Source organism: Drosophila santomea, chromosome 3L, assembly GCF_016746245.2.
Source record: "Drosophila santomea strain STO CAGO 1482 chromosome 3L, Prin_Dsan_1.1, whole genome shotgun sequence".
NCBI classification, from domain to species: Eukaryota; Metazoa; Arthropoda; class Insecta; order Diptera; family Drosophilidae; genus Drosophila; species Drosophila santomea.
In genome coordinates, this window is record NC_053018.2 from 5,517,897 (window position 1) to 5,531,657 (window position 13,761).

The 13,761-nt window shown below is 45.8% G+C and overlaps 1 protein-coding gene across 1 annotated transcript; it reads right to left on the reverse strand.

Annotated features, from left to right (window-relative positions):
- Positions 1-3,863: 3,863 nt before the first annotated feature.
- LOC120447654 (fibrous sheath CABYR-binding protein) lies at positions 3,864-6,558 on the reverse strand. Its single transcript, XM_039629167.1, has 2 exons — positions 6,553-6,558; positions 3,864-6,260 (listed from the first exon to the last, which is right to left on the reverse strand). Exons 1-2 carry the CDS (start codon positions 6,556-6,558, stop codon positions 3,864-3,866), a joined length of 2,403 nt encoding a protein of 800 aa, XP_039485101.1.
- Between the last annotated feature and the right edge of the window lie 7,203 nt (positions 6,559-13,761).

Here is a 13,761-nt window from a genome sequence, read left to right on the forward strand (position 1 = left end):
TGCCTTTGGATCCTTTGTGGGCCCACAATCGGAGCTTATGGCCGTAGAGAGTAGCTGCCATAATCGGTCTGCGGTTTGTTGTTTGCCTTCCGAAAGATGATTGCGAATAATAATACGGTGCGTTTCATTGGCGTAAAACAATTGGGAGCTTTGCTTTCCGTTTAATGCCAAGCAAAGCCTTAAACCCCTTTTGAAATACTAAATTGTATAGAAATAAAACACTTTACATTTATTTGTGCAATCAGTCATTCTCATAAAGCTCACATATTTTTCCGGTGTGACAGAATAAACAGCAATCTTGTGACCGAAAAGCAATTATTTTGATTAGCTTTAGCCAAAATGCTAACAATAAACGGTTGAGAGTGAAGCAAGCCTTTTCCCTTATTATTTATGCACAGCGCTACATCAATTCATTAAGGATGTACAAATAATTTTCAATTTTACCAAGCTCTGGGCAGAGCTCTTGAGTCGCAACATAAGCTCACCCAGAGTGATTGAATATTCCACACCAATTTTATATCAATTCCATCTTATTTTCTTGACCCCAAGCAGTTGGCCCCTGTCCATCTGTCCATCCATCATGTTCACCGGCGCCCTCCAAGGAAACTTGACGTATGTGGCCAGTATGAGATATGTGTCTATATCTTTATCTCAACCTTTGTCGATGGTGTCGATGTTTTTGTGGGCGTGTGGAGAACTTTCAACACGATACAGAGAACACGGAACAGACTCTTAAAATGGCCATAAAGCAAATTGTGAAAAATTATTGTGTGTATAAAATTTAATGACATGTCAAAAAGGATATCCGGCATACGCTCCTCCGTTTCTTCCACTCCTTTCATGTTGATGTTGATGTTGTTGCTGCTTGTGGCTGGCTGCTTGTGTGGCCGTGTTGCCGTGTTGACGAGCTGGACAAATGGCCGAGGTCCTGTGGCCATCAGATCCTCGTGGGCGGACGTGTAATGTCCTGTAAGTTCTGACAATTTTAGTCTAGTTGCCGGCGTATTTGTATTTACTTCTTTGTGTCCGATGCCAACACATAATCAAGCGCAACTTTATTATTTTGCCCAACAACTACGCTCTGTGCCGGGGTTATTTTTATGCCCAGCTCAGCCGGGCTCTTCTCATATGTATGTATATAGTATAGCCGTATATAGCTGTCTGTTGTGCGGTCTTTATGCCCGTCATCATTATGGTCTTGCTTCGGCTCCGCTATATCCTATTTGCCAGTTGCCATGTTCCATTCTCCGTGCTCCATGCTCCATGCTCCATGCTCCATGTTCCGGGCTGCACATTTTATAGTTTTCAAAAGTCACAAAAATGTCAATTGCTTGTCTTGCTTTCTCCTTTTTGGCCACCGAAATGGCATTGAATAAATTATATTGTGGTCATAAAGTTGCTGCACCATGTTTACCACACAGATAGATATGGCCATGTCCATGTTCATGTCCACGTCCCTGCACCGCAAAAAATGGGACTTAATAGCATACAAAGAATTTATATTTCATTTTCATTCCTAAAAACTTCATCCTAATAAGATTTCATAAATGTTACAGTAGTACATTTGTACTTAAAGACTATAAATAATTAGCATTCAGTAGAACACTGCAAGAAAGTATTACAATTTCCGATTTTAAGTTCTCTGTGTAGCTGATGTCATTATCTTGCTATCTAGAAATTTTATCCCCAGCTTTGGAATCGTTATATTTGCCGAAAGGGGGAGCCAAGCTAATCAGCGGCGGGATTTGATTTTGGAGCTTGACAGTTGGATCACAAATTACACCCACTTCAATAATGAGAGGCCATTAAGTGATAAATTATGGTCGAGCATGTGACCGGGGACTTTTTGAATTTTAATCAAGCTAAAATTTGAGGCAGTTGCCATCGGGTCAGGGTCGAAAGCCATAATTTCACTTTCATTACTGACTGCTGCTCCTTGGAATGTCCTGTTAATGTGCCATGCTCGAGTGGAGCATAAATCTATTTATGCGGTCCTCCACAGCTTTCGCTACGGCTTGAACCCTTGGTAATTGAAAATATTTGAAATAATTCATAAAATTTTTATGCGATTTTTCCCCCCCCCCCCAAAAAAAAGGCAAAACTATATCGGCGGTATGGGTCTTGTCTCAACTTATCAGATCGTAGAATTTAGCGCAGATAATTGTTTTAATGATGTCATAATTTTGCCTTGATGGCGTGCTTACAAAATGGCTTCAACTGATTTATGCTCCATTCCGATTCGAATGCCCATTCCCTCGAAGAGTGGAGGCGTTGGCCTGGGGGCTTGTGCACTTGTAGATACCGCAGATAGTGGCATACGTAACCAGTTTGCCGTTCAACAAAAGAGTAAATAACGGCATTGCATGATTTATGTGGAAATAACAAACAAAAACGCAACCAAACGAAATGCAGACGAAAAAAAAGACGAAAGATCTTTTAAAGAAGTTTTAAATGTCTTATATTATTAGAATATGTTTATTATATATTTCTTATACATATATATTTTTTTCTTTGACCTAATGAAAATCGCAACCTTTATTCATCTGGAACCTAACTTAAAAAGTTTTAATAAATTGTTTGTAGTGTAGTTTCTACTCCTGGCCGCGGGCCATGTGAGCCGGGCCACCTGAGTGCCCGAATCGCTGACTGACTGTCCCTACTCCACATCTGACTGGGAGATTGTGTGGGCGCTAACCACTTGAAAACGTTAAATAAGTTGTCTAACCACACATTAAACCAATTTGGCACTGCGCTGGCCGCCAGTCTGGCACCTTGGACTCTGCCAGCGAGTCCTGCCAGCTCCGCCCATCGTCCCACCCCGGGATCTCCGGCTCTCTTGGAACCGCCCACTCAAGTCCCTGGCTGCCATAAATCATAGGGCGACCGGGCGACCCACGTATGTATGTGAATACTAGGGGGCTAGGGGATCGATAAATTATTATTAGTTGGTCTGTCCAACGGACCCAGCACCGAGTCCTTCCCCTTTTTTGGTCAACCCTGCTGTTGGAGGCGCGTGCAAAGGAAGTTGTTAGATCCCAGAAAGGAGCGCTGACCGAAATCCTTGGCTCGCTGCGGTTCAAATGCCTTTTAACTTAACAACTTTTTTTCCTGCTGCTGCCAACACCAAACAAGGACCCACACTTACACCCACACACACACCATCACAAATCAATGGGTGACTTTGTTCCTGGCGGGCGGGCACACTGAGCGACAGCATTTCCAAATTGTACCTTACATGACTTTTGGGAATTCGTTATGAATGTGCATTCTACAAAAACCAGCTGAATTTTCTTTCAGCGCAGGGATAAATGGGCTGCGATGGGCATGGCAGGCCAGGGCAAACCCTTAACGTTGTGTGTAAAGTGGACTTGACATGAGATTAACATCTTCAAAAGCATAGCTTAAAGTATTTGTTAGAGTTCGCCAAAGTTGCGCCTGGCTGCGGGGAAGGTGCCAGGACCCGGGACAAAATACAGGATCCCGGTTCGAGTCCTGACCAACCCGCTGACCCTTCGCCAACGCCATCGTCCTTGCCCCCTTCGCTTTTGGATAATTGCGTTCTTGTGCGCTGAGCCACGAGCTTAACTGTTGCTGTCATAACTAAGCGAAAAGGTACACAATTTATGGAATCGAGTCCAAGTCCCATTCCCAACAGGTGCATGGCCCTTGGGGGTGGGCTCACCTGGATTTGGACATACACATACACAAGTGGGTTATGGTATAACAATTTTCGTTGGATTTATTCGTTGATTTCAATCGTTAAATAATAGCAAAACTTACGGCCTAGTAGTGGTTGGTGGGGGTGAGAGGATCAAGTCGCGAACGTGTAGTTCAGGTACAGGTGTATTCGCAGTCATCCGGACTTACAGGGCACGGCGATGACGCAGCTTCAGACGGCGCACGGTCTTGTACCGGTAGCCCTCGTCGCCAAGGACGGCGGAGTCCTGGGGCACTTCTTCGACGGGCGCATCAGCCACCACCGTCTCCTCGGCGGGGGGCAGGTAGTCGCTGGCAATCTCGGAGACATCGCGGCGCTGGCGGTACTTCAGGCGACGCACGGTCTTGTACTGGTAACCATCGGCAGCCAAAACAGCAGAATCCTGAGAAGCTTCCTCAACTGGAGCCACCTCCAAAGGAGTCTCGGTGACAACCTCCTCGGAAGGGGGCAGGTATTCGTTGGCGATCTCGGAAACATCCCGACGCTGGCGGTACTTCAGGCGACGCACGGTCTTGTACTGGTATCCATCGGCGGCAAGGACAGCGGAGTCCTGGCTGGCTTCCTCAACTGGAACCTCTTCCACTGGGGCATCAGCAACAACCTCCTCAGTGGGGGGCAGGTATTCGTTGGCGATCTCGGAAACATCCCGACGCTGGCGGTACTTCAGGCGACGGACGGTCTTGTACTGGTAACCATCGGCGGCAAGGACAGCGGAGTCCTGGCTGGCTTCCTCAACTGGAACCTCTTCCACTGGGGCATCAGCAACAACCTCCTCAGTGGGGGGCAGGTATTCGTTGGCGATCTCGGAAACATCCCGACGCTGGCGGTACTTCAGGCGACGGACGGTCTTGTACTGGTAACCATCGGCGGCAAGGACAGCGGAGTCCTGGCTGGCTTCCTCAACTGGAGCTTCCTCAACTGGGGCATCAGCAACAACCTCCTCAGTGGGGGGCAGGTATTCGTTGGCGATCTCGGAAACATCCCGACGCTGGCGGTACTTCAGGCGACGCACGGTCTTGTATTGGTATCCATCGGCGGCAAGGACAGCGGAGTCCTGGCTGGCCTCCTCAACTGGAACCTCCTCAACTGGGGCATCAGCAACAACCTCCTCAGTGGGGGGCAGGTATTCGTTTGCGATCTCGGAAACATCACGACGCTGGCGGTACTTCAGGCGACGGACGGTCTTGTATTGGTATCCATCGGCGGCAAGGACAGCGGAGTCCTGGCTGGCTTCCTCAACTGGAACCTCTTCCACTGGGGCATCAGCAACAACCTCCTCAGTGGGGGGCAGGTATTCGTTGGCGATCTCGGAAACATCCCGACGCTGGCGGTACTTCAGGCGACGGACGGTCTTGTACTGGTAACCATCGGCGGCAAGGACAGCGGAGTCCTGGCTGGCTTCCTCAACTGGAGCTTCCTCAACTGGGGCATCAGCAACAACCTCCTCAGTGGGGGGCAGGTATTCGTTGGCGATCTCGGAAACATCCCGACGCTGGCGGTACTTCAGGCGACGCACGGTCTTGTATTGGTATCCATCGGCGGCAAGGACAGCGGAGTCCTGGCTGGCCTCCTCAACTGGAACCTCCTCAACTGGGGCATCAGCAACAACCTCCTCAGTGGGGGGCAGGTATTCGTTTGCGATCTCGGAAACATCACGACGCTGGCGGTACTTCAGGCGACGGACGGTCTTGTATTGGTATCCATCGGCGGCAAGGACAGCGGAGTCCTGGCTGGCTTCCTCAACTGGAGCTTCCTCAACTGGGGCATCAGCAACAACCTCCTCAGTGGGGGGCAGGTATTCGTTGGCGATCTCGGAAACATCCCGACGCTGGCGGTACTTCAGGCGACGGACGGTCTTGTATTGGTATCCATCGGCGGCAAGGACAGCGGAGTCCTGGCTGGCTTCCTCAACTGGAACCTCTTCCACTGGGGCATCAGCAACAACCTCCTCAGTGGGGGGCAGGTATTCGTTGGCGATCTCGGAAACATCCCGACGCTGGCGGTACTTCAGGCGACGCACGGTCTTGTATTGGTATCCATCGGCGGCAAGGACAGCGGAGTCCTGGCTGGCCTCCTCAACTGGAACCTCCTCAACTGGGGCATCAGCAACAACCTCCTCAGTGGGGGGCAGGTATTCGTTGGCGATCTCGGAAACATCCCGACGCTGGCGGTACTTCAGGCGACGGACTGTCTTGTACTGGTAACCATCGGCGGCAAGGACAGCGGAGTCCTGGCTGGCTTCCTCAACTGGAACCTCCTCAACTGGGGCATCAGCAACAACCTCCTCAGTGGGGGGCAGGTATTCGTTGGCGATCTCGGAAACATCACGACGATGACGGAGCTTCAATCGGCGCACGGTCTTGTAGCGGTATCCATCATCTCCCAGGGCGGCGGGGTCTTGGGCCAACTCGGCGCCAACTTCCTCCGCCGGCGGGATGTACTCGTTCACGATCTCGGAGACGTCACGACGGTGCCTGGCTTGTTCGACAGGAATCACTGCAGCCGTCGCGGCGGCAATAAAGATGCAGGCTAAGAAAAGTTTCTGGAAAGTGAATATACAAATGAAGTGTTAGATGAAGTAATCCTGGTGGGAAGGTATCCTTGCTGCTGGAATATTCACCATCTTGCTATAGATCTCCAAGCTAATTGCTTTGACGATGGAATCTATGGGTCGAATGATTAATCGTCGCAATTTGTCCGCATATTTATACGCTCCAATGTTTGCCAGCTTCCATTCAAACAATGATCGGCGCTCTGTTTGCCGGCAAACCAAATCAATGAATCTGGCCAAAGACCCAACATGCGCCACTCGAGCCCTCAAGAGCCCCCCTCACCGTCATCATCTCCCAACTTCGTTTTCACGTGGAGATAGGCTGGCTGGAAGCCGGTTTGCTTCCAGAGCGCACAGTGGGTAAAATGTACAATAGTGTTTGAAAATCGAGGTGTTGGGAAAACTAATAGAAGTGCTATAGCTTCTTTCTGACCATATCCGAACATTGGTTTCTGAGCCTTAAACAGAAAACATTATAGTCGTTGTGTCCTGATCATGCTGTTATCACGATGTCAGAAGGGAAACAGAAGGTGAACAAATATGTATTTCATACTCCAACTTACAAGATAATTATCCCACAGTGCATAGGAGTTGCCCAGTGCGGAACTAAATGCTCTGCGTTTCGCTTTCGTTTGTCGTTCGCCACTTCGATCGGAGTCGATGGCTATTGCCATAGCTTAAGATATGGCTTCACGGTCAAGAGCGAGCATCGGTGATCTTAACAAGATCTAATGCAAAATCACAATCGTTTTCAATGGTGTTTATTTTAATGGCAGCGTACGTTTACGTATGTATACGTGTATGGTCATTTATTAATAGTTTCGAACGTTAATTTCTCAAGTGGCTATCGGTAATTTGCGTACTACTCGGTTTTTGGAGTTCAACGAACCGCTCAAGATTGATGGTTTTCAAAAGGTCGCACGGGCAGCACGACGTATTTGTTTAATGGGTTTCGCTGATAGGTTTTCGAATTGGTTTTAATTTGTTCCGTTTTGTGATTCATACAGGATTTCATTTCAGTTAATTGGACTTCGGAGTGTGGGAGGCTCAACGGCTTATCGGAGATCGGAATTCTTATGAGTTGTATAAATTCAGGTTAATTATGAATTATTTTTTAATCGATAGGTTTTTTCATTAAAACAATAATTTAAATATGTTTCGGAACTTAATAAACCTCTAATAACATACGCATTGGTTTAATAGAAGTACCGAAGAACCTGAGTATGGTTAAGACTTCTGCAATAAATACTTACTAACTATGTAGCATTACTTTTAGCATTATGGTTATATTTTTCTAATATATCTAAAGAGTATAGCATTTCCCTATCGAAAACCCATCGTGTTAGCTTAATGGCTAATTGCTCAATGGTCGAATTACACGGTCCGTAGAACTAGTAATAATAAACTGTGTATCCTGCGACCCGCTTCACGTTAACTGCTCCTTGCGACCAGGATATCAAAGATTTCGCCGAAAATATGCCGCACGCGAAAGGACGAAGACGAGAAAACAGCGCAGCAGCTTACAAGTTGGGAGCATGTTATGTGCTGCCGAAAAACTTTGGCTATGAAATTCATAAACTTGGCAAAACAAGCTTGCTGGCGGCAGGAAAAGGACGAACAGGAGGCGGTACCAGGAGGAGGAGTAGGAGGAGCAGGAGCCGGAGCTGGCTGGGGAAACTTTTGCACAAATCATGCATATGATGTTGGGGCACTTTCACTTTGGTACTCCCGAGGGTCTTACGAATATATTCCCTCCCCGTTACGGGAGGGGGGCACCGCACCATGCGGCCTTGGACTAATTAAAGAGACAAAACTGCGTAAGTTTTTTGGGTTTTTCAAGAGTCATCGTCATCGCCATCGCCATATAGCCATCTTGAGTTTGTGCCCCGAAATGTGTGTCAAGTGGCAGCGAGTGCAAAACAAAGCAAATGGGGTGTGCAATCTGCTGTAAACAACCATAAATTTTGCCTGCTTTGGGTTTCTGACTTCGTCTGCAGTTGCTAGGGGAACTATCGCCGTCATAAAGGGGCCAAAATATGAATGAAACACTCCCGATCCCGGACAACTACGTCCTTATCGCAATCACTCACATCGCCACTTGTGAAATCGTGGCAGACCACCGAGATGAGGATGTAATGTACAGTCAAGCTGCCGTAAGTGGATCTCCCACAAATCTTAATCAAAGTTAGTAAAGTAAGTAAGTAAATTAACATACAAGTATATCTCATAGCGAAATTTTAAACAGAGGTTGATCTATTGAAGCTGACGGGAATGGTTGTTTGCACTTATTTCCAAATCATTAATTTGTTTAAAAACGCATCTCTTGGAATCATATTTCTATTAAAAAATGTTGTCAGGCTGCAAAAAAGAACCCCAAGTAATATTTCTGTTAGCCAGACTTCACAAATCTCAATTTTAAAATGTGGCAGATGGTGGTTCGAGTTAGGGGAGCTAAACTGTATTTTTTTTTGGCGGTTTGGTTTTGAACCAAACGCATGAAGTGAAGCATGAACATCCTATGACACATTATAATATGTATAAACGATGTTTTATGACAATCAATTTGTTTCAATCCAATAGACACACCCGCCGCATGTGCCAGAGTTTGTGTTGTGCTCTCATTTATGTGATTATTTGATTTGTGTTTGGACATTGATATTCGCACACAAAACAGATTCGCAGCCAGAATCTGAGCCCGGAGCTCTGGCATAACGAATTTTATGAACTAGAAAGTATCATTAATTTAATACGCATTCGCATACGCAAACAAGCCGATGATATGGATGGGGATGGGGATTCGATGGTTTTTCGGGAATGGAAATGGTATTGGGAACGGGAAGGGGAAGGGGATCCGTTGGCCCTTAGTTATGCTCTTCTGATCATTGTAATGTAAATACGACCTGAACTCCGGGCCGCGTGCAATCATAAATAAACATTCGACACAAACACAATAAATGTCAAAAAGTTTCGCCATTATCCGCTCGCCAGTTAATGTCCTTGTCGCCGCTGTTGTCATCGTCGTCATCGCGTCGTTGTCGTTGTCGTTGTCGTTGTCCTTGTCGTTCTCGTCTTGAAAGCGAACACAGCGCTTTATTATTTTAATGATTTCGCAGTGCCGCTTCCACTGTCCATGCCTCCGTCCTGTCAGCACTCCGGCATGTCCTGGAACTCCTCTCCTGTCCTGAAACTCCTCCTCTGTCCTGGAACTCCTCTCCTGTACTGTACTGTGCTGTCCTGTCCCATGGCATTGTGTTTACATTTGTAATTCAATTCGCGACCGCTCCTCCAGCCCAAAAAGCTCCCAGCTCCCAGCTCATAGCTCCATCTCCATCTCGGCGTCCGCTTGTTATTATTTTACATGTCGTTCGCTGGCTCACTATAATTTATTAGCAATTTGCATAATTTCCTTTTATAAGGCATTGCCTCTGTTTTCCGCTGCTTTATGCCATTTGCTTTTAGTGCTGACACCGCGACATCAACTCTTTGGGGCCCAATGTTATGCAAATGGCCAACCCATGAGTTCTCCACCCCACTTTACGGTTATACACAATCGTTATCAATGGGCACTTTGTTGCCCCGATTATTGCCTGAATAATATGCCCACCTCTCGAAATTTGCATTCACATCTGCTCTGAACTCTGCTCAAGGCAAGGTCTCAGATCACTGGGTTAGTTGGTTAACAGCAGCTGTCGTTTATGGTTCTACTACAGGGTCAGGCTATTCTCAAAGATCGAATCAAGTCAGGAAAACAATCCACAAAACAATTGGCGAATAAAATCAGTCAATCGTTTATAAAACGTCTATGAAGTAATGGCTATGCTTAAATAATTCGCATAATTCTTTTACTTCAAGAACTAGTACATGCAGTGTCTTTAACCAGCTAATTTCCTTCATTGGTCTAATGAAAACTGAATGCTTTGAGGAGACAGCAAAAGCAACACAATGCAAGTTGGAAACAAAAGTATCTTTATTATTTCTTAGTGCAGCAGCAATTACATTTATTTTTCACGTTGTTTTGCTGCTTTAGCTCAGCTAAACTTTTGCAGCATAAACAATTAAAAATTAATTTTAAAACTTTTGGCCAAAGATAAACGGAGGATGACGCTCCGCTCACCGAGAAATCGAGAACATCAGCAGTTAGCTCATTAAACCCGCCACATGGTCTTGTGGTTCTGTTTTGGGGCCAAGTCTTCTGTTGGAAAGCTTCTGCAGCATTATGCCATCCATGGTGGTGGTAGAGGATGCCTTGAAGTGGACTTTAAATGGGGCCGAAAGGAAAACTAAGCGAAACTATTTAAAATACCATTTGCTGTGGAATCAATCGAGAACGGATGAGTTTTGTAATTAGGCGGCTCGTAGCTCACAAACACGCCCACCAAACTGTATAGACTCCAAGCCAAGGTTATTTCATAAACACGCTCAAGTGATTCGGCAAACTTCCTTGGGGCGGAGTTGGGTGGTTGAAGGGGTGGCAGGGGCGCAGGACTTTGACCAAGCCCAATTTGATCCACAGATCCACTGTGTTTGTCCGCCTGGCTGTCTGTTTGCCCTGCCGGCAAAGGCAAAGGTCTCCGGGTCCAATGTTTGACTTGAAGGTATTAGAAACTAATTTGTACAGCAGCCGCAAAAGCAGCAGTAGCAGAAGTAGCAGGAACAGCACTGGCAGATCCTTGTCCAAAGCTAACCAGGATACGAACAACAATTGTTTGCCTGTCCATCCATCTATCCCGGGCTTTGCTCCACTAGTACAGCCATCCACTTTGGTCTCGCTGTTTTCGGGCTTTCCGAAGACAATGAGTAAAAAATCCAAAGGCAGAGGCAAAGGCAAAGGCAAAGGCAGGCCAAATCCCCAACAATGGCAGTGGTAGCAGCAACAACAGAATGGCTAAATCATATGGCCCGGCTAAAAAGGACCACTGACAGAAAGGGACGACTATTCGTCGTCTCGCTTTTAAGTCGCCTGCGGCTTAAATTTTCTTAAATGTTACATTGTCTCTGGCAACGACAGAGCAACTCTATCCCGAAAGTGCCAGTCTTTTTACGGTTTAACTAAACAACAATCTCCTCATCTCCTCACAAGTAAATATTTTCGGGCATATGCAAAACTTTACCATGAGCCATCAACCAACACCGAAACTGAGTCCTTTGGCTAAGTACATTTATCTTTAAGACTAAAAACCATAACAATTTAGTGTCGGAAATTTTGAGCTACGCATTGCAGAATTTATTCGTAGACACACATGGCCAAGGGGGAAAAACACCCACATGGACGTGGACATAGTTGGGCTTTCTGGTTTATCCGGCAGAAATTCGCACAAATATTTACCCGGGTCGAAAATTTCATCGGAGAGCGCAGAAAATGCTTAGCTAAGCGAATTGTTATTCCGCTACCCTTAAAGTTCCTCGTCCGATAATTTAATTTCAAAACTAAATTTCGGCTTCTTTTCTTCATCGAAAAAGGAGCATGCAGGACGTGTTCATGTACATGCAAATTTTTAACCCAATTTCAAGGTTTTAGTTTAATGAATTTGACATGCTACCAAAAATGGGATTTATTTCAATATGTCAGCCTAAAATAATCTGACATTTCTTTTCTTACTGCGTTACGACTTTAATATTTGTACTATTTTTCGGTTAGTTAGTTTTGAGATTACATCTTTTTTTTACTATCAATATTTATTGAATTTTAATTTAATAGGTCAGCTGCACTGAAAAGGCTATCAGGTATCCATATATCTCTATCTTTGACACCGATGCGGTTTCCACTTGAATTCACTATATTTTTTTGCCGCCACCAGATGCCACTCGATCGAAATTGATGCGACATTTCGAGGATAAATCAGGAATGACTTGGCTATATTTGTAGTGCATTTGCATTGATGATTGTTGACATTTAAAACAAATATGAATATGAATATACAGTCGGCAGATTTCAGTAGCCAATCAATTCTTTTTTTAGCAATGCGAAATAAGAGATGCAAAAATAAGTTGCAAATTGTTATGATTAATGCGCGAGTGTGAGCTGGGCCGACTTTTCATTATGAGCATTAAATTTTTGCACATTTTATAATTTAATCGAATTTCGCTATATTTTTTTTTAACGCACTTTTGCAAAGCTAATTTATGATTGCTCAATGCGGCATGTAATTGCATACAAAAGCCTTTAATGACGTCCCGGTCGGAGTATCTCTCTATCTGTATCTGCATCCGTATAAAGCGATTGTATTTCAGTCGGTTTTTTCATTCTACCCACTTTGACATTCCATAATTATATTCATTATTAATGATAACATAAAGCAAGCGGCGAAATATTAGCGATAAAAATTGATTAAAGTTAAAGCGAACAACACCGATAATTAACCAACCATAAATATAGCCGTGATTTAAGCTGCCTGCAATTCCATCTCATCTCATCGCATCTCATCTCATATGCCGCAAATCGATTGACTTCCGAGCTTCTGATCATCCCACTGGTGCGTGTCCTTCTTCATCTTGGAACCAATTAGCGACCGGGAATTAAGTGCTCATCTGACGTCTGTCCGAGCTTTGGTCTCCAGACCACCTTTAGCTTTACCTTAACCATCGCCATCAATTCCCAGTCCAAGTTCATAGCCATTCCCGTTCCCATTCGCAGTCACGCATAATAGAGTTCACACAAATTAGTCAAACGCAGGGCAAACTTGGTCGTAAACAGAGCTGCAAATGCGTCGCAGCATGCACGGTTCCGCCGGTGAAAGGACGACATCGCAGACATCCTATCCTCGTATCCTTGCAACCAGGAGGCGGAGGACCAGGAGCATCAGTAGCAGGAGCTGCCAAAGGACCAACGGACCACGGGCAATTGTAACTTCCAGTTTGGTCGCACGATTAATCGTCGTTGCAAATTGTTGGCACGTTTTCAATTGACAACAGAGTGCGTTGCCTGTACGCCAGCGTCAACCCCTAATTTGCACTATGACCCCTCACCAACCCCACCCCATTTTCACCCATTTCCACCCCACCCCCCGTTGGTTGCGTGTAAATCACACGGTGTTTGCTCTCGCTCCTGTTGCATCTTTTACGTGCGTCAGGACGAATTTTGCTGCCAGATATCCTTATCCTTCTCCGCCACCCCCCTCCATCACCCACCTCACGCCCTTTGACCCCCTTGCACCCACCCCTTCTCCGCTACCCCCAATCCCCTCACGTGTGACGGCCGTTTTAAAACGCCGACCACGACGCCTCTGTCGTTTATTTTGAATGTAATTTTTCAAGTCGCGACGTCTTCCCCTGCTGCCCATTAATCACGTGGACAAAATGCGATTCGCCACGGCAGCCAACGGAAAAAAACACGGAATCGAGTCAAATAAACAATGGGGCATGGAGCTGGAAAAGAAAAGAGAGACTGAGCTGAAAAAAAAAGGAAAACTTTGCCTTGACGAGGCAGTTCTTTAATTATACTCTACCTAAATGGGTGCTATGCACTTTTAGCTTAGCACAGGTAAATATATTT